General features: G+C 39.2%; 2 protein-coding genes across 2 annotated transcripts in view; one reads left to right on the forward strand and one right to left on the reverse strand.

The window, feature by feature from the left end:
- Zfp91 (ZFP91 zinc finger protein) overlaps nucleotides 1-754 on the reverse strand; it is a 24214-nt gene extending 23460 nt beyond the window's left edge. The window contains exon 1 of the mRNA XM_013029011.1: nucleotides 428-754. Coding sequence (XP_012884465.1) covers nucleotides 428-754 — 327 coding nt within the window. The remainder of the gene's footprint in view (nucleotides 1-427) is intronic.
- Nucleotides 755-2731: 1977 nt separating this feature from the next.
- Lpxn (leupaxin) overlaps nucleotides 2732-26246 on the forward strand; it is a 28889-nt gene continuing 5374 nt past the window's right edge. The window contains exons 1-7 of the mRNA XM_013029287.1: nucleotides 2732-2838; nucleotides 6878-7035; nucleotides 10927-10973; nucleotides 17788-17887; nucleotides 20396-20563; nucleotides 21409-21582; nucleotides 21672-21753. Of these exons, the coding sequence (XP_012884741.1) occupies nucleotides 2826-2838; nucleotides 6878-7035; nucleotides 10927-10973; nucleotides 17788-17887; nucleotides 20396-20563; nucleotides 21409-21582; nucleotides 21672-21753 (742 nt within the window). The 5' untranslated portion in view covers nucleotides 2732-2825. The remainder of the gene's footprint in view (nucleotides 2839-6877; nucleotides 7036-10926; nucleotides 10974-17787; nucleotides 17888-20395; nucleotides 20564-21408; nucleotides 21583-21671; nucleotides 21754-26246) is intronic.

Here is a 26246-nt window from a genome sequence, read left to right on the forward strand (position 1 = left end):
CTCTTCCCCCCTCCCCTCCGCCCGCTCCGAGGGCGCCCCCCCCCTCCTGCCACTCAAGGCCCGCTACCGCTAGGGGCGCGCGCGCGTGCCCGCCACACACACACACACACACACACACACACTCACACACACTACGCGGACCAATCGGAGGGGGAGGGTCGGCCTCCTTGCTCCTCCCCTCGCGCTCACACGCAACGACGTACCAAGTCCCGCCCCCTCCTCTGCTTCCCACCAATCAGGAAACGGCTCCTAGGGAGCGCGCGAGGTTTCCTTCCCCGCGCACCCGTTCTCACCGTTAAACGGATGCGTCTCGCGACAATCCCAAAGTGACCTTCTTTCCCCCCACCCCCCCTTCGCCGGAGTGAGACGCACGCTACGGGCAGGAGGGGCGGGTCTGGCGAAGTCGGTGGGTGGGGAGGACACGCACCTCGTTCCCCGCCTTGCGCGCACCCTGCACCGGCTGCGCGCGCACCCGCTGCCCTACGGAGCGGCGACTGCCCGCGGGGTTTTCTACTCTTCCTTCACGGCCGGATGCCCTTCCGCCTCCAACTGGACCCCACTTTCCTGTCTTTGGTCTTTCCGTCCCCAGCTCCGCCAAGTCTGGGAAGACGGGCAGAATTTTTTGAGCTGTCGCTTCTCCTTTAAGAAAAAAAAAAGCCCCCGTCCGTGGCCGGATGAAAGTCTCTGAAAAAAATGGCGGCGGCAGGACGGAGGCGGGGTTACGCTGACGTCCGGGGCCCGCCCCCTTGCGCATGCGTGTAGCTCGCGTAGCCAAGAGCAGCCTGGGAAATGTAGTTCTGTTTTTTGTGAACGCTTCGGAGGAGAGAGAGGAAAAAAAAGGAAAACTGGAGGCGGAAATGAGTCTAGAAAGTTCTTATTTGTGTGTTTGTTTTTACTAATTCGTGACGGGAGAGGTTTGGTCTCCCCCGCAGTCCCTGCTCACTTTGCTAGGGTTGGGGAGGTCGCGACAGCGCTTCCGGGTTAGGACGTGACACCGCCTACATCCGGGCTCTAAGACGAGCCCATTGCTCGTTTGGATCGTTTGGAGGGGCTTACGCTCCTTTTTGTTGGTGTTTGTGCGTTTTCCCGTACTTTTTTTGTACTTGGCGTGGTTTTCCAGGAGTGTCCCGCGACACCGGCTAGCCTTCGTGGCAACATTTCCTTAGTCATGCGTCTCATCGTGCTGGAGGTCAGGGGCCGGTTTAATCATCACAGTAATAGGATAATAATAAACGTCTGTGGAACGAATCTGCCAACTTGCTTCTCTCCTAGGCTGTTGGCACGTGTGGGGCCGGGTCGGCCGCGTTTCTCGCCGGTGGTCCCCTGGGCTGGAGTGAGGGGGGCGAGCTGGACGGCTGGCTTCCCAGCCCCAAGCCCCGGGCCTCTGCGGCTTACTGATGCGACAGCAGCGCCGGAAACGCCATCAGGACGGCCTTGGTCAGAAATGGCTTTCCTGCTCTGTCGTAGCAGGTGCAAGCGTTATCTTCCCGAAGATGAGTCCGGAAGGGCATTTCCACGTGTTCATCCCCAGGATGCAATCAGTGATGCCCTGGGCCGCTCCTGTTTAGTTCTCCCTTTGATCCACGAACAACCCAGGAACAATTGGCAAGAAGAGTTCTTAACCCTGGTAGTTAAAGCATCTGGGGTTAAAAAGAGAATGGATACAAGGTCGGGAAAGAGTCCGTTACAGATTTTACATGGAAAGCTATAGAGAAGTACTGAAGTAGGTTTTTTTCCCCCCCTTCCCAGTATTTGCCTTATTTGCCACATTCAGTAGGTAAATACTACCTATCCTTGCTGATTTGACACTTTCATTTGGAAAAATTCATACTGTACATAGGAAGTGTTTTAAGCTGTGATTATAGTCAGCAGACTTTGGAACAGCACTGACATCCAATGGCTGCTTAAAGTAATATAAAAATTTACACTGTCCTACAGCGGAATGAGGGATCTTTCCTTTTTTAAAATCATCACTAAAGAAAGCCCAGAGGCTCTAAAATAAAATTTGTATTACAGTCAATAACAAAGCTACCTCTGTTATTTTAGCCAAGTAAATTTTATCCCTGGGGGAAAAAATGGGGTAAAACCTATTTCGCAGGGTCTTTTCATACTACTTTGAGAAAATATGCCTTTTATAGACATTTACTTTCAAAATGAACAAAATAAAAGATAAAATTTAAAATCTCATTGTCATTCTTTAGAAACTGTGATGATGTCACCAAACAAGAATTATACTTTATTTGGATGTCCACAGTTTAGTATCTAGTGTCAAACCTTCCAACTTGATTCTATATAGATGTTCACATTTTGGACAACTATATATCTTGTCCAAGGAGAACTGAAACTTGAATCTACTTGGGGCCTGGTTGTTTACAATCTATATAGGAAAGCAGATAAGCATAATTTTTTTGAATAAAGACTGAAAAAAAATCTCAAGGATACTGCTCCTCTAGGATAGTCACTGTGGTATATACATACTTGGAAAAACCTACGAACGAACTCTGGTTTATAATAGGTGTTTCGATTTTTCAAACTTAAGTTTCCATATTTATTACCCCAAGCAATGTACTAGCAGAACTTAAATCTTACAATTTACCTACCATTCTATGTCAGGATCGTTAAAAAAAAAAAAAAAAAACTAAACTCAAAAGAAGAAATTCACTAAATCAAAAGAGAGGAAGTGTTAAGCAAATACAGGAACCAAAAAAGGATTTTAGAGGCTGCCTCACACTGTCTCATTCAGTTCCTTTGCGGTCCCCTTCTTCACCACATCCCAGAGCAGTTCTTCACAACCATTCCGACAAGAGCATCTTGAGTTTAAGACAATGGAGGAGTTGGGTGAGTGAGTTGTTTCTTGGAGGAGAAACACTAGGGGAATAAAGAACAGGTAGCCATGTCCATGTGTGATGGGGTTGATTTCTGGTGAGAGTGAGGATAGCTCTAAGATTTTATTTCCAATTTGTATCTGCAGCATGACCAAGAGTTGAAGCATGAGGAACCATATACTCGTTCTGGGGAACTAGGGTCACACACAGTAGGCAGAAAGTTTGGTGCTAACCACAGAGTAAATAGTCATAAGTAGTTTTAGACTGAATTATTATTGAACATTTCAATCATTATAAGCCCTTTTTTCCCCCTCTGTAGCTACTGGAGATTGTAGGATAGCTTTTACAGCTAAACAACTGCAGAGATATGAAAGAGAGAAAGAAAGGAAAAGAGGGGACAGTATATAAAGAGGAAGACTTCCAACTTTTTCTGGTTACTTGGAGATGAGTCCCACAGACTTTCTTGCCTGGGCTTGTATTGAACCATGATCCTAATATCTTAGGCACCTGAGTAGCTAGGATTATAGGCATTAGCCACTGGCACCCGGCTACCTTTTTTTTTTGCCATCCTAATATTGAGTTGCTAACTTTAACCAGTTTACAAGTTGTACTAATTTCATACTGTCCTGGCTTTGTGGGTGTTTGTAGGTCTGGGGAAAGTGCCAACAATAGAATAAATATCATGCATAGTTTTTTAAAAAATTGGTTTCATTGTGATTCAAGAGTTGGAGAAGTAGAGGAAAGAAGAACAGATAACAGGAGGGAGGAGATGTTAATGAGAAAAAAAAGCATTTGATGAGTATTACATTGTTTCAGAAATAAAATCTACTTTAGATGTGAATCCAAATTTGTGAATCCAAATTCTTACCCTGTACAAGTCATGAATATTGGGGAAATTCGCATTTTTTTCTTGAGGTCTATCAGAGTCTAACTTTTTTTTTCAACTTCAGGAATACCAACTATCGTGCAAATAATTCAAAGGGAACTAATAGCCTGCAACATAAGTTAAAATTAATATTTTACATATGTTAATATTTGGCAGCAATATTCTGAAATATTATTTGCTTTTGTTTTAAATGACAAAGAAAAAATAGCTTATTAACTGTAGTTCTGACACCAAAAGCAGACTACATAGTGTACCATGTTAGAAGTGGTTAGTTTAGGTATTCTAGCCAATGGTAAAACCCTCTTTTTTTTTTGAAAAATGTACTTTTGTATTTTGTGAGCAAGATAAATGTTAGAGAAATCTTACCCAAAAATACAGAAAATATGAAGCAGTCTGGAAGCTGACATTCAAGTAGATCGTCTAGTTGACTACAAGCCAACAGAGAGCTGATGACCATGCTGCAACAGTTTTTTCAAATAATCATTTCCACTTCTATCCCCAAGATGTGAATTGCCCTCTTTTTTTTCCTGCCTGCAGAGAAACTGCATGGGAGACAGGTTGGCCCAGGGGAGCAAAAGTTTTTTTATGATGTTGCCTTAGAAGTTAGTGTCTTGTATCCATTCAGAAGGTTTTACCTAAATGCTGATGACAAAAGACTGATAGATTAAAAGAACCATGAGGCTGTGTCTCTGAATGAGAGGGCGATCCCCAAAAGACCTTACTCTTTTCTGGTTAACATTGTTTTATTTCCATGGTTGAAGGACTAGGGAGAATCACTACAGAATTTTCAGTCAACTCTCTCCATTGCTCTTAGGAATCTCATATCTGTCATGCTGTCATCTTCATAGGTTCTGTAAGGATCTAGTCTTTAAATTAACATGATGGATGGGGTGTGGGCGAAGTGTGCTCATAGGAAACAGGAAGAGCCCTTTGTCTGCTAACTTGTGACCTAGAAAGGAGTGTTTTAATAACTTTGATTAGCAGATTCTCCTAAGGATAACTTCATACTTTTTTTTTTGATGGCATAACCTTCCCCTTCCTAACATTATTTTTTTATTCTTAAAAGATCTTTGACTACTGGCTGGGACAAAATTTAGAAAATAGAAAAGAAGTTCTGTTTTGATAGAGTAATACACAGTAAAAAGTGAAATTCTAAAATTCAGAATTGATGTTAGCTACTTTATATTTTAGACATTTAAAATCTGCTCATTATAAAAATTCATAAATATGCAACATTAGAGAGAATTTCTCAATGAAGTTGAACATATACTTCAAGCAGCTTAAACAACCTACCATACTAGTACATATCCTTACATATCACACCTACCATAGCTAGTAATTCCTCAATATCATGACTTATCCTTATCAGAAAGGATGAATGGAAATCACTGCAGTACGTTTATATTTCCATTACGATACTTAAACTAATGATTTGAAATATTGACTACCCAAAGTTCAATATTCTTGTGGTTTAATTCTTAAAAGTTCACTTAATGACCAAAATAAGGCTCACATAATGGTCTGCATTATGTGCCTTAAGACTTTAAATCGATGGATGCCCACTCCATCTCTTCTTCCCATTACAGCTTCCTTACTGAAGTGTAATTTGACTTGAAGAGTTTAGCTTAGTTTGCTTATCTGTAAAATGGTGCATAAAGCGCAGCATTGTGAAATACAGATAATTAAGAAAGCTCTAGTTTTGCAAAAAGAAAATAGCAAAGAAAGATGAAATCTTTCTTTAAACTATAAAGAAGTAATTATCTTCCCCAAATATGAAATAAATGAGTATCTGTTGTTTTGTTTAAATGATCTATAAAGTTCATTTTCCTTATGTAAAAATTTAGAAATAATCCAATGTTTCTGCGAACTTTTAAAAATTATAGTTTATGGCTAAAAATTTTTAACAAAGGATCCTCTAATGGAATAATAGCTTTAATATGTAAATGATAAAACAGCTTCAGAGAGGATGTCATGATTAAGATGATTCAGATAATTGATATGAGGAAGGAGAGTATAACTTCTTGTTTATAGTTAGTTCAGAGCTAGGGATCAGATAGCTCCAAGTGCTGTGCAAACATTCATGATCCTGTGGAAGTTATTTTATTCTATTGACAAAATGGGGACAATAATACAATCCACTTCAAAGTGTTAGAATAATTCAATGAAATGTATAAAATCCCAAACACTGTGCTGTCATGTGTTAATTTAAGTTAGTAACAATGCTATTATTTTCATTACAACACAAAGGTATTAGTGTAATGCTTATAATATCCATTGGCTGTTGCGAAGAAAACTAGAAAATAAACAAGTCTTGACTATTTGGATTGCAACATCTTTCTTGATTTCACAATACCTCAATTTTCTCTTCAACTAATTTTTCTCTCCACACCCTTAAAAAATAGAATACTTAAATTTTATTATAAGAAGTGTGTTGTGCTCTAGGGATAAAAATCAAGATTAAGTTGGGTACAGGTGGTTCATGCCTATATTTCTGGCTACTCTGAATGCTGAGATCTAAGGATCACAGTTCACAGCCAGCCCAGGCAGACAACTTTGGGACTCTTAACTCCAATTAATCAGCAAAAAGTGAAGACTAGAGGTGTGGCTCAAGTGTAGATTGTGAGCAAAAAAGCCAAGCAAGAGTATAAATTCTAGTACCAAGCACCAACCCCCCCCAAGACAAAACTCAGAATTTCTGGTGTATATTGAAAAAAGTGCTAATAAAATGGTTTAGTTTTACTGATAGGTAATATATTTATAATATATTTATGTTTTTCATTTGAAGATTTTTTGTGAGTGCTTTTTCCTAATTGAATTTATCAATACCTACAATATGAGACGTCAAACAGGATGAGATTATGAAATCAAATATGACTGTAGGAAATAGGAAAAAAACTACCATATGAGTCCAGAGGGATCTCCTGACAGAGAGGATATAGTCTTGAAGGGAGAATATGAGGATGGGAAGTGATTCGAAAATAGACCTAATTTCATGTAATTGTAACCCCTCTGTACAGTATTTTCACAAAAAAAATGAAAAAAAGAAAATAGACTTAATTCAAGAGAAAAAGGTGATCAATGGAATCATGGTATGGTTATTAAGGGGCCAAATGATTCCAGAAACATACCCTTCTGTATTATGATTCTCTTGTTTCTCGCGATACAGATGCCTTATTGGAGGAGCTAGAACGCTCTACCCTCCAGGACAGTGATGAATATTCCAACCTAGAACCAGTTTCCCTGGATCAGCATCCCCAAAGGGAGAATAACATTGCTGAGATTTCAAAGACCTCACCTGATCAGGGTCACACAAGTCCCTTGAAGGTAACTTAGTTATTTTATGTTTAGTAGATTTCAGAAAGCGAGTTCTATTCTCACACAGTGTTATTAAAAGAGAAGTCTATATCCAAGAATGAAAAAATAGTCTTTCAACTTTCATTTTTAAAGATGATGGTTTTGGAAAGATGAGAATTAGGAAAGTCAGTTACAACTAAATGTTTTCTTAGGGCATGGTAACAGGAAGCATATTGCTTGGCTCTCTTTGGGGCATTCTGATATTATTATCTGGGTTCAGAGATACCATGTATGGTTTGACCAACATGACACTCAGGCCAGTTATCAGATATCATCAGATATCATTGCTACAAGACCAGTTTAGACAGTTTAGGCAAGACCAGTTTTGGCAGTTTAGACAAGTCTTCTCAAGGGAATTTTCTGCTCACTTTGTAAAGCAACCTAAATTTAGGTTGCATTGTGTACAAAGTCAGTTGGAATCTTTATTCGATGTATCTAGAATAAAAACAAACTTTTGACACCTTTAGCAATTTGCAATTATGTAAAATTAAACTTGTACAATGGAAGCAGCTCAGATTTCTCCTTATAAAAGCTAGGGAGGAATTGAACAAATAGAAAGATGAGAGCTCATGGGTTTAATTACCTAATTTGAAATTGTGCAACTCTTGACTTTGATGGATTTGACTCCTGTGTTAAGTTGGGTAAATCCATGTTCTCTATTAGAATGGAATGAAATTGTGAAAGTCTATGATTTTTTAGAATCTATTTTTGGTTAGGCTACATGTTAAAAAGAATCATAAACAGAGACTACCTGAGAAGTTTGATTTATAAGAATATTATTGAGAAGTGTTCTCAATAGAGATAGAAAAAGAACACATGCAAAGATATTTTTCCTGAAGTAATTACTCATTTGAATATAAAAAAAAAACAGAATTGAAACTGGGGGAAAGCAAAGGAAGGGGTGGCATTGTCCAAAAAGAAAATTACTCATCACTTGACTTGTGAAACTATAACCTCTTTGTACAATACCATAACACTATCAATAAAATTATATTTAAAAAACAAAACTGAGGGTGTCTTCCATTTAGCTGAATTTGCTGTAAATTTTCAGGGTCATGTGTCTAGAGGAGTACTTTATTAAAATATTATAGACTATAGAGTTGTACAAATTATCAACAATTTTGAATCTATTAAGCATGAAACACAGCTTTGAAGAAGAAAATGAAGTGAAATGAAAACAGAAGTACAACATATGCATTACAATAAATAAATGAATAAAAGCTGAGGAGATATTTAGCAAGCAAAACATAGGTATTTCAAAGAAATTTTTCCATATTACAATGTGAGAGATAACTATGGCTAAGTAGCCAGTTCAGGTGTGTGAATATAAAGATATCAAGAATGATAATTTATTTGTGCTATTTTAAAATGTTTAGAGAATTATTTTATAGTGGTGATATTACAGATTAAACTCAGGTCTAACTCCTACTAGGCAGACACTCTATCACTTGAGCTAAAACCCTAACTCTTTTTGCTTTAGTTATTTTTCAGTGAGGTCTTTTTTTTTAACCTGGGCCAGCCTGAACTTATTTATACCTCTTCTTTTTTATACCTCTTAAATAGCTGGGATTGTAGATATTAGCAACATAACCACCATATCCAGCTTCATTGGTGAGATGGAAATCTTGCTGGCCACAGACTGCATTCTTTTCTCCCAGTCTCTGCCTCATGAGTAGCTGGAAATCCAGGTATAAGCTACCATGCTCATTCCAAAGAGTTTTTATTTTTTTATTTGCTTTAATCTTTATAACTATGTGTTATGTAAGAATATTTTAGAAAAGGTTAAGAAATAAAAGTTGATGATATTATATATAAAATTTATATTGTTGTTATTATTATCATTTCTTGGAGGCAGGATGTCTCGTAATGTAGCTCAGCCTGGCCTCAGATTTGTGCTGCTACTGCCTCCGCTTCTTTTCTGTGGGGAGTAGTGGTATGCACCAACACGCGTTAACCTTGACTAGAATTATTTTCAAGTAATTGTATTTCGTGCCTGTAATCCCAGCACTTGGGAAGCTCAGGCAAGAGGATCTGGAGTTTGAAGCCTGCCTGGGGTTCTTAGGGAGACCCAGTCTGAGAAAAAAATATATAAATATGAATTATTTTTAGAGTCCCCTTTTGCCTTCAAGTGTCCCACGTTGAGCAGCCAATTATATGGTAACTCTAAACATCTGCATGATCTGGAGCCTGTCTTCCTGGTCAGGCCGAGTTCACACTGGTTTGCTTGTTCTTCCAGCAGACCTTCCTTCTACATGGATCATGTGATCCTGATATCTGCTTTTCTCCCCTCCTATAAGTCCCTGTTCAAGTGTCCTCTACTTAGCAAGTCCTTCCTTAACAATATATCTATAACTTCCATTCTTTTTCTGCTTCCCACTGTCCAATCTCTGATTAATTTTATGGATTAATTTGTCTCTTATCACTACTAGCGTATAGGCCCGGAGTACTCACCTTTTATGTGATTATTTTAGTTGGTTTTTTGACTGTTACATCCTAGCCCTGGCACTTAATACTGAGTAAGTATTTGTTTATTTAATGAATGAATGAACAAATAAATAAATAAATCACTGCTCAACTACAGTTTAGATTTGCACATTGCTTCTTTTTCTTTTCCTATATCAAATTCAATCCTATAGCTTCTCTTAGGCATTATCTTGATTAGTTAGAGGGAATTTGCTCTGATTCATCTTGTTTGTTGTATGGCTCCTGTCTGACCATGGAATACTTTTCTATTTCATTGCTTTTCAGGCAGCAGGGGGCTGCTAATATTTGTTCACATGCCAAAGTCTCTGTTTAGAATTTAGCCTTTTTCTGAAGGGGTGGCTAGTTATTTTTTTTAACCTTATGGAAAGTGGTCCTAGAGATGAGCTGGTTATTCCCTTTATTATTTGTTTCATTTTTTAAAAGAAAAACATTTGTTGTTATTGTAAAGGTGATATATAGAGGGGTTATAGTTACATAAATTGGCTAAGAGTACATTTCTTTTTGAATAATGTCATCACTTTTCTCTCTCCCAGTTTTTCCCTCCCATCCTCACCCACAAGTTGTATGGTTTATTTGTTTTATGGGGCTAGGATAGCCTTGAACTCATAATCTTCCTGCCTTAGCCTTCCTAGTAACTGGGATTACAAGCATGCACCTCCATATCCAGTTACTATCCTCTTTTTTTTTTTTTTAGCAGTCCTGAGGGGCAAATTTATTGCCCTCAGTGCCCACATGAAGAAAATAGAGTGTTCTCTTCGGCAACACATATACTAAAATTGGAACGATACAGAGAAGATTAGCATGGCCCCTGCACAAGGATGACATGCAAATTCATGAAGCATTCCATATTTTTTTTGATTGTGATTAAGTGATTACATAATGTCTAAGTCACAAGTTCATTCTAACTTTCCTGGAGCAAATTGTCTATCACAGTCTGTAATATATAACAGTGTTCACATGTTATACACCATACATGTGATCAGCAGCATGGGGATATTTAGTAGTGGGGATATTTAGTAGTTACTATCCTCTTTAAAAGCTGGAAATAGCTGGGCACTGGTGGCTCACGCCTGTAATCCTAGCTACTCAGGAGGTTGAGCTCTGAGGATTGCAGTTCAAAGCCAGCTCGGGCAGGAAAGTCTGTGAGACTTTTACCTCCAATTAACCACTAGAAAACTGGAAGTAGCTCTGTGGAGCGCTAGCCTTGAGCTGAACAGCTGAGGGACAGCACCCAGGCCCAGAGTTCAAGCCCCATAACCACCACCACCAACAATAACAAAAAGCTGGAAATATTCTGTAACTGTCAGTGATAATAAGCACCAATATTCTAATAACAGAAAACATTTTTCATTCTTCTTTGTCATTTACATGTCCTAGGCGCAACTTGTGGATACTTCTAATATCCAGAAGTCCAATGTCTACAGGTATGTTTTCAGTTTTTATTAGATATTTTCAAAATATAAAGTTATTAAATAATTGTTGTCAGTCTCCAGGCTCTAGTTTGCTCTGCAAGTGTGTATTATCAGATCTTCCCACCCCTCCTCTTCTTTCCCCAGTCTCTGACCAGGGATAGAACTCTGCTAAACTGACTTGGCAGCATCTAGACTGACCATCCAGGCTGGTGGGCTCTGTTATTCCCTTTATCACTTGAAAACTGTAAATAGTCTTAGTCTTGGCCCACTGTTCCATGTATTATGCTCCACTCTGCAAATGAGAAAACACACCTGAAGAAACTTAAACAAGAGTCCAACAATGCCCATTCACATTTACGGGTAGACTTTTTATTTGTCATTGTTCTACCCTTAGGTGTACCTTTCTTTTTTTTTTTAATGTCAGGCCCATTTCTGGGAAACAAATCACACAGCTTCCATTCCATATAGTAAAGATTGATACTTGGTAATAATTAATCTGCGGCACTTTATTTCATTTCAAAATCACAGCCAGTGCGTACAGCACACACCAGAGGTAAAAGCAGGGGAAGGACTTGTGGTATAAGAAACTGATTTTTTTAAAAAAATTTCTCACTTGAGCGCACTTTCTCCTTTGGTGGGATTAAGGCCATTTGATTAATACATAATTGCCAGTTGATTACAATTCTAAGACTTGCAGGTAACTTTTCCCCCCATAGTCCTCCTCTTTTCTAACCCAGTAACACATTTAAAAAATGCAAAACAAGGACCTGATACACAGAGGCTCTCAGTAACTATTGCTTTCTTAAATCTGTGAAGCCAAGACTTCAATAGAAATAAAAGTGACCACACAAATATATAACATGAAAACCAGCCCAGGCAACAGCCATATTTCCGGTGTACATTGCGATCAACTGATGGCAAACAGATACTAGTCTATTTATTTCTGCAGTATAGATCTCTGACTTCCCGCTGCTAATGTCCTTCTTCTTTCTCTTGCACTGCATTCTAGGGAGCTGATGCTGCAGTTTGTGCTTTCCATCTCTAGGGATAGTTGGCTTTCATGAGCTGTGTCCAATAAGAGGCACTGTAGAGACCCTAGCGGGTCCAAAGCATGTGTCCTAGGCTCTTACTTTCCTTTTTTTTAAAAATTAATTTTATTGTTAGGGTGATGTCAGAGGGGTTGCAGTTTCATAAGTAAGGTGATAAGTACATTTCTTGTCGAACGTTATTATCGCCTCCCTTGTTTTCTTCCACTTTCCCTTCCCCCTGACTCCTCTGCCCTCGAAGTTGTAAAGTTCACTCACAACATGGTGTCTTGTGAGTCTTGCTGTTGCATTGGTTCACCCTTTGTCCTGTGTATCCCTATTTTCTTACTCCCTTTCCCTTCCCACAAATCACATAAATGTATATAGAAGACACAGGGTACCAAAATAAAAAAAACAGTAACAACAGAGGACAAAGGAAGGAATTTAAAAAACAAAATAAAAAAGAAATAACTCTCCACAGTACCTTAAAAAACAAAAATTAACAAAAAACCTCTTGTTTCCATAGCTTGGAGTTCATTTTGATAAGCATTATTTTATATGGTCATATGTACATAGCTATTGAGCTATTGTGATCCTCTGCTAGGGTTGACCTAGACATATACTAATTATTACAAATGAGGGAAACCATGCAGTCTATGTTTCTTTGGGTCTGGCTTACTTCACTTAATATGATTTTTTCCATTTCCTTGTGAATGGGATGATGTCATCCTTTCTGATGGAAGCACAGAATTCCATTTTCTTGATCCATTCATCTACTGAGAGGCATCTGAGTTGGTTCCACAAAAATTTAATCCAGTGGGCTGGGAAAGTAGCTCAGTGGTGTGTGCATGTGGCCTTGGGTTTGGTTCCTCAGCACCACATAAGCAAACTCCCCCCTCCCCCTAAGAAAAACAGAAGTGGCACTGTGGCTCAGGTGGTAGAGCACTAGCCTTGAGCTGAAGAGCTGAGAGACAGCACTCAGGCCCAGAGTTCAGGCCCCAGGACTGGCCAAAAAAAAATCCTGAGACTTGTTACATATGTGATGGAGAGCTGAGAGCCAAACTCAAGACATTGAGATAACCAGAACTTAGTCACAGCTACTCCTAAGTTCAAGGGACACAGCAAAGAAGCAAAGATACCTGAGCCACAAGCTGAGGTCAGTGAACTAGAACCACAGCACATCTGTCAGTCTTCAGCTGAAGCCATAAACGAGCTGCTGTTGATGAGAGAGACACTGAAAGTAAAAGCCTAGACTCTTAGGCTTAGGAGTAGCAATGACTTCCTGCTGTGGCTAAGTTTTGGTTACCTCTATGCCTTGGGTTTGGCTCTCAGTTCTCCATCACCATGTAAACAAGTCTCTGGATTAAGCTTTTGTGTACTCAAGGTGGTGTATATTTTATGGACTGAACTTTGGCTGATACAGTCTCCGTTACAACTTACTTACTTACTTAAAAGGCATGTGTAGAAGAGTCGTATAAAATCCACTCATAAATTTGTTATAGAACCCAGAAGCAGTAACAATTCAGTATTAGGAATGCTAGCATACACTGAATGGATGTGAAACACAGAAACTAGACCCCTACATCTTTTCCACCTTTCACACTGACCTGAATAAATCAACTGCTTATCACTTTTACAATATCCTGAAAGCTGTGACAATAGCAGTGGCCTAATGGTTATATGTCAATAGCAATGTGAGTAATAATTTAGCAATGGAATGTTTTGTGTGTGTGTGCGTGCATGTGTGCACGCGTGCGCACACACACGCGCTCCAATACTAGGGCTTGAAATCAGAGCCTGTGTGCTGTTCCTTAGTTTTTAAATTCAAGACTGGTGTTCCACTGCTTGAGCTGCAGCTTCACTTTTGGCTTTTTGGTGGTTAATTGAAGATAAGAGTTTAATGGACTTTCCTGCCTGGACTGGCTGGCCTGCCCTGGCTTAGAGCTCAGATCTCAACTTCCTAAGTAGCTAGGATTACAGGCATGAAGCCACTGGCACCTGGCTCAGCAATGTAACTTTTACATGAACAAAAATAACAAGTTTGGTGATAATAGGGAGGAAGAATTCACAAGATTTAAGAGAAATAAATGGAGGAGAGGATCCATCACACCAAAGCCCCTTAAATAGGGGCTTTGTCTGGAGTCTTCTAAATTCATGTCTTGTGATTTGTATTATTATATCTTTGAGTAGTTGTTCCTAATGGCATAGCAAGGTAGTTTTCCTGTCTTTACTGCCTTTAATAGGTCAAAGGAAAAACCAAAAGACCTTTGATTTAAAGTTCCTTTTCAGGAATATTATATCAAGGCACTTCTTAACCATCTATGCTTGGTAGTCTCATTTCCTATTTAGGATATTACTTATTGATTCAGGATATTATTTATTGTCCCTTAGTGTATCTCGACAGCTATTTTTCTTTACATGCTGCACTAGAACTCTAGTTAAAAACAGAGTTCTTTGAATAAACGGTAAGTATGTCTTGACTCTGAAATGGGAAGATTTTATGCATTCCCAAGCCCTAATGAGAAACTGTATTTATTCTTTGCTTGTTTAAGCACAGAGCAGCAGAATGTGCTCAAAATTCTGCCAAGAAGCATGTCTGTGGCAGCAATTACTCACGGCTTAATGACAGAAAGTTTGAGAGAACTCCCTCTCTGATTTCTAGGGAACTTTCAAGAAATAAATCAGTCACTTGAATACTGGACCATTCAGCCCTAGATTTTAAAACAAACAAAAGAAAATAAAAAGCCACTTGAATTTGGAAGAGTCCTGTGTTGGACACCGCAGAAAGTTTTTATTTCCTTTTAAGAAGACTATTCACTTTCGTTCTACGTTTTCCTTGTTAAAAACTCAAAAATATGCTTAAGTCAGCAGGGAGACATATACTCAAATAATGGTTTCTTTTTTCTTAAAAAAGAGAAAGGAATCCCTCTTTTCATTGAGTTTTTCTTGGCTGGTAAATACTAGTGAGAGTAAGCAATAGAGTAAGTCTGTGTGTTTATTTTTGAAAATATATTACCAAACTACATAGAGTATTTCCTTTTAATTTTGGGTTTGCATTGTGTGTGTATGTTTGTGTGTATGTGTGTATGAGAGAGAAAAAGAGAGAGAGCATATTATAATACGTTATATAATCTTTAAGATCACTTTATAGAGATTACAAACTTGTCAGTCTTCAAGCCCCAACTTCGTTATCCCACAACTTAGAGAAAAACTAATTCAAGTGCTCTATACTCCAGCTTTTCATCTGGGGTAACAAAAGTGAGAGTACTTACCATTTTCTTTCAAATACATTATATTTATAGTTCATTTTAGGATATCATTGAAGATTAGCAATAGTAATAAAATCTATCTCCCACTTTAGAAATGTGTTTAGTTTTGACTACTACATGTGAGGATTGATATAAATTTCTTCTAGACACATTTTGTCTGGTTGTGGAATTTTTCTTTTATTCCTCAATCTCCAACAATAGGAATGATAATTTGATTTCTCCTGCTTTTTAAAGCACTTATAAGCATCCTTAAAAGGCTGTCCTCTTATTGGTTATTACAATGAATCTTATTTATCCTTTTCCTAATGTTGAATCATTTTGGATGACTGATTTGAGCACTAGCTGTGATATTTTTTATTTTTCCTATGATGAGGATCGAACTAAGGGCTTTGCAAAAGCCCAGTAAAGTCCTCTACAACTTAGCTGCATCTCTTTCACCCTGATTAAAATAAATTCTAGTTTTTAAATTTAGATTTCCCCATATATGGTTCTTTCTTTGTCTGACTTTAGTATCAACTTTCTGTGATCTTTGTAAAATTGATTTGGTGACTTTCTTAATATTCCTATTCACTTAGAAATTTTATATAATTCTCTCAGTAAGCTGATTTTCTCCCTTGCTTGTTTTCTGCTTCATTAGCTTATACTTTAGTCCTAATAAATGGTGTTAGGATCTTACTTGGTCTTGAGTCACATATTTTATTTCTCATTTTCAAAGTTATAATTAAGGAACTGGGATGTAGCTCAGTGGCAAAGCACTTGCCTAGCAAGTGCAATGTCCTGGGTTCCATCCACAGTACTGAAAAAGAAAAGACAAAATGTAAGTTAAAAAATAGCAATTAGAAAACTACTCAAGTATATGTGCATATTTCCCTTTCTAAAACATTTTGATTTCAACATTGAGGGTGTGTGTATATATTTCTGAATGTGAAATAGTGTGTTTTCACTGTTATTTCTAAATACTCTGAACATTCAATTTTAATTTTTTTCAAGACCAGTAATTATTTGTATGTGCCTTTTTTCTTTATAGTTAATTTTTACTTTTATTCACTATAGTTTAAGCATGACTTATTTTTTTGTGGGGTGTGTGTGTGTGTGTGTGTGTGTGTGTGTGTGTGTATTGGTCCTGGGCCTTGAACTCAGGCTTGGGCACTGTCTCTGAGCTTTATTGCTCAAGGCTAGCACTCTACTATTGAGCTATATAGCTCCACTCCTGACTTCAATCCCAAATCCTCAGATCTCAGTATCTGTGTAGCTAAGATTGAAGGTGTGAGGCATTGCTGCTTGAATACTTACTTTTTGCGTGTGGCAGTACTAGAGACTGAACTCAGCAACCTCATGGTTGCTCAACAGGCACTCTATCATTCAAGCAACACCAGCATGATTTACTTTTTAGAATTTATTGAGCTTTATTTTGACTCCTAATACTTGTTTCATTTTACTAATGAATATTCAAGTAGAAGCATTTTCACAGAATCTCTGTTCTTTTGCTTGAGCACAAAGATTTATTTATTCATGATTTATTCACAATGTGTAAATAAGAACACACCATCATATGTATTATCTAAGATTCCTGCAACCTTTATGTGTTAAAATCCAAGTAAAATATGTCAGGTTTTGTGGAAGGTAAGGCCTCTGTAGCATCTCCATTCCTCTTCTGGGCAGTGGCTGTCAACAGTGGGAAGTGGGAGGCAGTAGTTACAGTGGTCCATGGGCCTCATATTGTTGATGCTTACTCTGTGTATTTTTATTATTATTTTCTTGCCGGTAATTAAGAGAAGATAAAATACCTTATAATGTAAAATGAAGAATGCTATTCAATTTTTTTAAATGCAGTATGGTGATTTTAAAGCTTTTTTCAGAGGCCATTGGTTAGCTGATGGTTGAGGAAGAAGGGCCTGTCATGCCATGTGTCCTACGCTTTGCTTCGTTCAAGTGAGAACAGTGCTTACAGATAGAAACAAGTGGCAGAGAGCTCTGATGGTCTGATTCAGATTTTTAGTCTAATCGCTGGGTGTTTGTTGTTGTTGGTCAGTACTGGGGACATCAGAGCCTTTTGCTTGCTAGGCAGGCTTTCTATCACGAGCCACAACTCTAGCCCTCTCCCTCCCACGTTTTTTGTTGGTGGTGTTTTTTTAGTTTCACTTTTTGGATAAGGTTTTATGTCCTTTTTGCCAGGGGTCAGCCTTGAATTTTTATCCTCCTACCTACATCTCCAGTGTAGCTGGGATTACTGGTGTAAACATCATGCCTGGTTTGTTTGTTCAGATGGAGACTTGTGTTTTACTTTTGCTGTGGCTGGTCTGAAATCATGAATCTCTTAATCTCCACCTCCTGAATAGCTGGGATTATTGGCATGTGCCACCATGTCAGGCTTCTGGTCTGTTTGTTGTTGTTGTTTGATTCTGTCTGGTTTTAGACTCACATCTAACTGGTTAATAGTTAAAATCACATTTTCTGGTCATTTATATACGTGACTTACAATTTATTTGGGTTTGGCTGTGTTAATATGATTTTTTTTCTCTCTCTTCCTAGTGAAATCCAAGAGCCAAAGAAATCACTACCACCACCTAAAACCCCAGCAGCTGCTCAGCTGGATGAACTCATGGCCCACTTGAGTGAAATGCAAGACAAGGTAGGTACAGTCTGGATGATAAACCAGGCCCTGAGGGACACCAGCTTATCTTTGTGGGGATCAGCTCTGCATTTCTCTGCTCAGGAACCCCTCTGTACAGTATTTTCACAATTAAAAAATACAAAAAAAGGGAATTCTAAGTTAGCATTTACAAATTCAGCAAAGAATCTCAACTTTGTACCATACGTTATTTGGGCACAAAAGATAATAGGGTGCATGCAGGTCCTGAGCTCAGTCAGCTTGGCGTGTACTTGGTGATCTGAGGCCTTTCTAACGTTTATGCAACTGAGGGATACTAGGCAGGTGGTTTAACAAAACATGTGGAGCAAACTATAGGGATTTGGAGAGGTTATGGGACTTGGGATGGATTCTGAAAATGAATAGGGTTGGGCCATACAGAGGTAAGAAAAGTCCTTTTAGTTGGGGTGATCCTTTGGGGAACACCCACGGGAGACCCAATGATGCAGAAGGACTGCTAGAGACCTGATAGAGCAGAAGAGAGGAGGCCAGTGGGCTAGCAGAGACAGTGCTAGAGAAACCTAAGTAAGATGAATGAGTTGCAAGCCCATATGCAGATAAAAATCTGCTTCCTCATTCTTGCCCACAGACCATTGCCTGTAGAGCACAAATGGCAAGCTCTTGTGGCCTGGCAGAGAATGGAGATCAGATAAGGAGGCTTGAGTATTTATAAAAGAAAAGATATCTACAATAGTACTTTCTTTGGTGCTGACCTTGAACTGAAGACCCAGGCACTGTCCCTGAGTTCCCCTTTCCCTCCCCCTCACAGCTAGCACTACACAGTTTGAGCCACAGCTCCACTTTCAACTTTTTGGCGATTAATTGGAGATAAAAGTCTTACGGATTTTACTGCCTAGGCTGACTTCAAACCACCATCCTCAGATCTGAGCCTCCTGAGTAGCTAGGATTACAGGGCATGTGTCACTAGCACCTGGCAATATCTAGAATTTTTAAGGTAGAGAATTCAACCGCTATAAATCTGGCTGGAGGCTTTGACACACACTTTTGAAATAACTATGAAATACTTTTAAAACACAGTGTAAGAATGTGGAGGGCAGGGATCTTGTTTTTGTGGCTCAGGATCTAAAGCAGTGCCTGGCACACTGTGAGTACCATGTATTTATTAGAGGGAAAATGAATCAACACCACAAACATGGTTCTTTAATGGATACTATTTTTTGATTAGCTAAGGCCTGCAATCAAGCTGAATAAATTTGCTCATTTTTCTGAAAGTGATAGACAAAATTGACAGTAGGACATTGTATTATATTATTGATTTGGCCTGTGTCTTGATCTTTTGGAACATGAGTTCTGTGACAGCAAATCTGATGTGATGATGTGGTGGCAGTGGACAGCCATTGTGATTTTTTTTAAAGTATCCTGTCAGTTAAGCATTAGGTAGATGGTGGCATTTCCCACTTAGAAAGAAATAGAGTCAGAAATGAGGACATAAAATGCTGAAGGACAAGTTAGGCATTTTATTTTTCATTATGTGAGGGTTTCCCTTTGAGGTTTATAGCAATTATGAACCTTTGAAGTTAATCATAATTAGTTTGGAGTTTTACTTCCAATCCATCAGAATGCCTTCTCTGACCACTTTTCACCACCTTCTCCCTGGACTGATCATTGTATGTCGGTCTCTGAATCTGATCTTGCTTTTCAATGCCCAACTCTCCACTCAGCCATTACGGGATAATGTACATCAGCTTCCTTCACTATCATGCTTGAAATCCTTCAAAGGCTCCATTTGGGATAAGCCAAAGCTGTTACCCCTAGGGTCTCGTGTGACCCCTGCCTTGCTTTCTGCTATCTTCTGCTAGGTTTAGTCTCAGTCAGTTTATCTATCTTCACTGACCTTATGGCTTTTTTGTTGTTGGTGGTGTAAATATGCCTTTTTTAGAGAGGCCTTCTCTGATCACCCATACCTAAATCCATTCTTCTTTACTATCTCACCTTCCATCACTTCTATCTCCATAGAAACTTAGCAGCATTTCTTTACCTGACATTATGGCATACATTTGTTTATTGTTGATCAATCATCCATTTAATACAAATTTCACAAGGTCAGAGACTTGCTCTGTCTTATGTGTTGCTTTATACCATGTACCCAGAACAATGATTGACACAAACTAAATGTTCAACAAACCTTGTGGATTAAGTGAATAAAAGAAAGATGACTGATTATCAGCTGAGGTCACTATAGAGCTGGAAGAGGGTATCATCTTCATGTACTCAATTTTCTATAATCTAAAGATTTATAAATAGATAGAGGTTGGTCAGATTTCATTTGGCCTGAAGATTTAGAATGAAAGAACAATGAAAGTGTTTTTTTTTTATTTGTGTCAAAATATTGGCAGTATACAGTACATTGGAGGAATGTTAGAAGACCAAAAGATCAGTCAGTAGGGGTGAGCTTAAGGAGTTGTGTTCATACACTTCACTTTTAGTGTATGAAGGCTGATTCTCTTCACAATTCTTTCCATTTACCAGATTGTAGTGAAAGCAGATGCCAGCAAGAAGCACTTACCGGACAAGCAGGATCACCAGGCCTCCTTGGACTCAATGCTTGGGGATCTGGAGCAGGAATTACAAGACCTTGGGATTGCCACAGTGCCCAAAGGCCATTGTGCTTCCTGTAGGAAACCAATTGCAGGAAAGGTAGGGTTGGCCAAAGTGTTGACTCTACAGCATGTGTGTCTTGTGTTTTTTTGTCTCTCTATCCCACCAAAGATGGTGTTTTCCTTATATTCTGATATTTTAGAATGTAATTGCTAATGATTACTGATCACTTACACTGTGCTGGGCCCTGAACTGTGTGCTTGACAGATAGTTCTTCATTTAATAGTCCCCCAGCTAGTCAAGAAAATCCTTAGTGTTCCTTTTCTAAAGATGAAGACACTGAAAGCTCAGAAAGATTAACTGACATGACCAAGGTCTAGTAAAAGGCAGAAGATTTGGAAGGAGGCAAGACCTACTCCTGAGTTCTTAACTATTTCCTGTATTGCTTTTACTGAGCGACCCTGTTTACTTCTTCCTGTACTCCAGCATTTTAGAGCTAAATTGGTTGATGGCAGTTATTAGTTGACTCTAACTTCAAATCATAGCAGCAGATTTTTTTCAGATTCAACCTTCACCAAATCCTTGAGAGAAAAAAAGAGCTTTTAGAACTGATTTTGTGAGATGCTCAGAGGTGAGGAGTAAACACCATTTGACTTATTTATCTTCCAAAGATGCCTTCAATGCAAAGGCTGAGCTTACCTCTTTATCACCAATGTGTTCTTTGTTATTTCTACCACTCCTAGGGTAGTAGAAGGAAAAATGATAGGCTTTTATCAGGGAGATTAGTCAGGATAGTAGGTCCTTTTTGCTATTTATTAAGTATGACCACAGACCGCATTACAGGGAATTTTGTCTGACATGGAATACAGTGTGAAGAGTGCATTCTAGAGTCAAACAAGCACTAAAGGCTTGCGCATGGTACTACTCTTCCATGTTCTCCCCAGGTAATTCATGCTCTGGGGCAGTCGTGGCATCCAGAGCACTTCATCTGTACTCACTGCAAAGAAGAACTTGGTTCCAGTCCCTTCTTTGAGCGGAGTGGCTTGGCCTACTGCCCCAAGGACTACCACCATCTCTTTTCTCCTCGCTGTGCCTACTGTGCTGCCCCCATTTTGGATGTAAGCAAGCCCCTCCCACTAGTTTTTTTTTTTGAATACTCATCTAGAAGCCTGATCATCTTTGACCATGTGGTGTGCTCTTTTTCCAGAAAGTGCTGACAGCAATGAACCAGACATGGCATCCAGAGCACTTCTTCTGCTCTCACTGTGGGGAGGTATTTGGTGAAGAAGGTAGGCTTGGGAGTTGTCTTTTGAACTCCAGGGGCTGGTGATGGGGAGGCAAGCTATGTTCTTCCATGAGGCCTACCATCCACTATGGTCTCAATGCTTTCTTCAGTCCTACATTGCTACCACTCTCTATTTTTCCCCCAAACATTTATAATTCTTGCTTTTTTTTTTTTTGTCGGTCGTGGGGCTTGAACTTTGGGCCTGGGCACTGTTCCTCAGTTCTTCAGGTCAAGTCTAGTGCTCTACCACTTGAGCGCTACCACTGGTTTTCTGATGGTTTATTGGAGGTAAGAGTCTCACAGCCTTTCCTGCCTGGGCTGGCTTTGAACCATGATGCTCAGATCTCAGCCTCCTGAGTAGCTAGGATTACAAAGTGAGCCACCGGTGCCCAGCTTGTTTAAATTTTTTTAAGTCAAAGACATACAAATGTATAGTTTTAACATTCAACTATTATTTTAAGGTTAATATGAAAAGAGTGTCTTGGTTTTCCCTTCCCTAGACTTAAACTGTTTTCCTCTTCCAAATTATTTGTCTGTTTAAAATAACAGTACTATAGATTATTTTTAACACACCATTATATATTGACTTTCTACCAGAGAAGATGAGATGTAGAGACTTTTATTACTACCTACTCACATATTTCTCCTCTCCTATTCTCTCAATATATAATTATGTCATAATTAGAGGTTAGGCAAACATTGACTGTGTTCTTGTTGACAATCATACAAATACTGCTCACTGTGAAGCCATTTAGTAAGCCATGATAATAGTAGCACATGGATGTTGGGGGTCAGACTGCCTCAGTCAAATTTAGGCTGTGGTATTTATTATGTATGTGATGTTGTTTAAGTCATAAACCCTCTCCATACTTCTATTTTCTCATCTGTAAAATAGGCTTAATAATAGTTGCCACCTTAAAGGGTTGTAATAAAGATTTAGAATATAAGCATATTGTTTACAACAGTGCCTAACTCAGGAAGGTAACGTCATAGTATTACTATGGATTTTTTTGGTAGAACTCTATTTTTACCCTAGAGTTAACATTTGAACACTTTTGCTTGGTTTTGTTTTGTGCCAGTTGTGGGGCTTGAAGTCAAGGTCTGGGTACTGTCCCTGAGCTTTTGTACTCAAGGCTAGCAGTCTAACACTCAAGCCACACCTCCACTTCTAGCTTTGTGTGTGTGTGTGTGTGTGTGTGTGAGAGAGAGAGAGAGAGGGAGAGAGAGAGAGAGAGAGAGAGAGAGAGAGAGAGAGAGAGAGAGTATGTATGTGTGTGCTTAATTGGAAGAAGGGTGTCACAAACTTTCCTGCCTGGACTGATTTTGAACTTTGATCCTCAGATCTCAGCCTCCTGAGTAGCTAGGATTACAGGTGTCAGCCTTCAGAGCCTGACACATTTGAATACTTTAATTATCTTAGTTTTATTGTATTTATCACTAATTTATTTATCTAAGAGGGCTGTGAAATCCTTCTCAAAATTGTCAGCCACATCTGGCAGTAAGTCAGTTCCTCAGGCATGCTTTTTTAAAATATTAATTTTTATTAGCACGTATTAGTTGTATAAAGGGGTTTTAGTGTGATACTCCCATAAAATGAGTATAATGAAATATAAAGTATAACTCTCCAGCATACCTCTTCTATCACTGTCCCTATGTTTTCTCCCTCTTCTTAAACAAGTTCAACAGGTTTCTCTGTTCTGTTTTCATACATGCTTATAAAATACTTCATTCTTGCTCACCCTCACCCACCCCACCATTTATCCTCTCACCCCACTGATACATGCCCTCTAATTAAACTTACTATACGTGTTCAGCTTTCATATTTTTAATGTATGTTAATTGTACCATAGAGTTTCACCATGATATTTCATATGCATATGCCATGGCACTGGGAAAAACATGTTGTCTCCATGCGTAAGACTGAAACTGAGACCCCTGCCTCTCACCCTCTATGACAATCAACTCCAAACAAATCAAAGACCTCAATGTAAGATCTGAACCCTTGAAAGCACTCCAGGAAAACAGGGAGAAGTCTATAGACTACATAGCCCTAGATGACAATTTTCTGAATAAGACTCTTCAAAGATTCTTCATTCACAGCATTTCAATTATTTGCTTCTGGTGATTAGATCATCAGATAGTATGAAACTAGTTCCATATCATCTTTTCATTCAATTTTTCCTATAAGAAACATGAGGAACTGACACATTTGTAGCCAATAGCATTGTAAGTAATTTTCAACTGCTTTTCTCTATTTAGTGGTCCTAGGCCCATTCTCACCTATGGAAATTTTTTCTAGAGATGAGTCAGATACCATCTTTGAATTCCACAAGTGTCAGGACACACACACATCTCATTTCCACAGTGGTCTGATTTAAATCCCTTTCTTGAGCTAAGGAGCAGAAAGCCTACAATTTTAAATAGAAATCCCTCTCATGATTTTCTTTTCTCTTTGCCTGTTGTATATCATCAGTGTGAGTGAAGAGTTCAAGCTTTATGCAAATAGTCTTTGGATATCTGTTTTGAGGATCCTTGCAGCTCTATTTTCTCTTGGTACCTTATATATTTCTTCTTTACTTTTGTCAAATGCTAATCCTTGATTGTTGTTCCTGATTTAAAATGAGACAATAAAATACTGATTGGAGTTGGGCAACAGTGCCTTACACCTGGAATTCTAGCTACTCAAAAGTCTGAGAGTGGAAAGGGCATGGTTTTGAGGCCAGCCTGGGCAAAGTTCTAGAGAACTTATCTTGAAAATAACCAGCAAAAAGGCAGGGTTGGAGATATAGCTCCACTGGTAGAGTGCCAGCCTAGGAAGCTTGAAAGCCCTGAGTTCAAACTCCAGTACCACCCAACCCCCACCAAATACTAATTAGAAGCCTTCACTATGGGTATATAGACCTTGTTGATTGGCGGACTCAACTATATAGTAGTCTGGTATGATAATTATAGCCCTTTTGTCCAGCGTCTACTTTGTTTTAGTCCTTTCTCTTGAGTCAATTTTAGGTCATAAAACAAAATAAAGGAATAGCATTTCCATCATTCACTACGTCAGCTTTTGCTTCCATTTTTTTGGTAGAGACTTTGACTACTTTCTTCAAGACACTTAAGGGCTGGGAAGTTGGCGCAGTGGTAGAGTGCTTGCCTTGCATGTATGAGGCTCTGGGTTCGATTCCTCAGCACCACATAAGCAGAAAAAGCCGGAAGTGGTGCTGAGGCTCAAGTGGTAGAGCGCTTGCTTTGAGCTTAAGAGCTGAGCGACAGCGCCCAGGCCCAGAGTTCAGGCCCCACCACTGGAAAACCCCCCCCCCCGAAAAAAAGAATGATCACAGGTCTTCAAGACACTTAATATTTCTGAATATCGAGAGTCTTTGGTTTACTTTTTCCAGAAATAACCAGTGTATTTTGTAGTAGGGTGGGACATCTGATTTTTCAGTGAATCTTCAAACTTGCAATCAAGCCTACTTCTAGCCTTAAAGAGTATTTTATACATTTAGTTCCTGAGTTTCTCTGATATTATGGAACTCAGAAGGGATAGAGGTTGTTTTTTTTCACCATCTCCTGTCTGTAAAGTTTTCTAATTTATGCAACTCACTAATTGCTATTTTTTTTCAGCACTGGAGTTTGGACTGTGGGCCTTGTAGTTTCCAGGCTGGCACTCTGGCATTTGAGCCATGCCTCTAGCCCTGTGTTTTGTTTTATTGTATTTTATTTTGCCAGTCCTGAGGCTTGAACTCTGGGCTTCTGTACTGTCCATGAGCTCCTTTTGCCCAAGCTAGCACTCTACCCCTTGAGCCACAGTACCACTTTGGGCCTTTTCTGCAATCCAATTGGAGATAAGAGTCTCAAGGACTTTCCTGCCTGGGCTGGCTTCGAGCTGTGACCCTAAGATCTCAGCCACCTGAGTAGCTAGGATTGTAGGCTTGAGCCACCGGTGCCTGGCTTCTAGCCCTGTTTTCTTTGCCAGTTATTTTGGAGGTGGAAGCTTGAAAATTTTTCTGCCCAGCCTGGCTTCAAACTATAATCCTCCCGGGGCTGGGGGTTTAGACCAGTGGAAGGGTGCCCACCCGGTGCGCCCAAGGCCCTGGGTTCGGTCCTCAGCCCTGGAAAAAAAATCCCAAAACCTATAATCCTCCCATTCTCAGCTTCCTAAGAAGCTGAGATTACAGATATGATGCACCAAGGCCTGGCTTAGCTGCCATTCCTATAACCTACTGTAATTGAGACCTTTACTGCTATCTCCTTAATGGTATCTTTCCTGTCCTTGTGGCGCTCTCTCTCTCTCTCTTTCTCTCTCTCTCTCCATATATATATATATATTTAATAATTCCTTGATTGTCATATTAGTGATGTTTCAAGAAAGAGTAAAGAAGCCTCTAAAATGGAAACCCTCCTAAATGCCAGGCATATTACAGTATTATGCATATTGATAACTGCTCTTCATTTGACCTCCACTAAAGCCTAGTGAGAACAGTTTTATTTCACATTTTACCTATT

Source organism: Dipodomys ordii, unplaced genomic scaffold (genome assembly GCF_000151885.1).
Source record: "Dipodomys ordii isolate 6190 unplaced genomic scaffold, Dord_2.0 Scaffold117, whole genome shotgun sequence".
Classification (NCBI taxonomy): Eukaryota; Metazoa; Chordata; class Mammalia; order Rodentia; family Heteromyidae; genus Dipodomys; species Dipodomys ordii.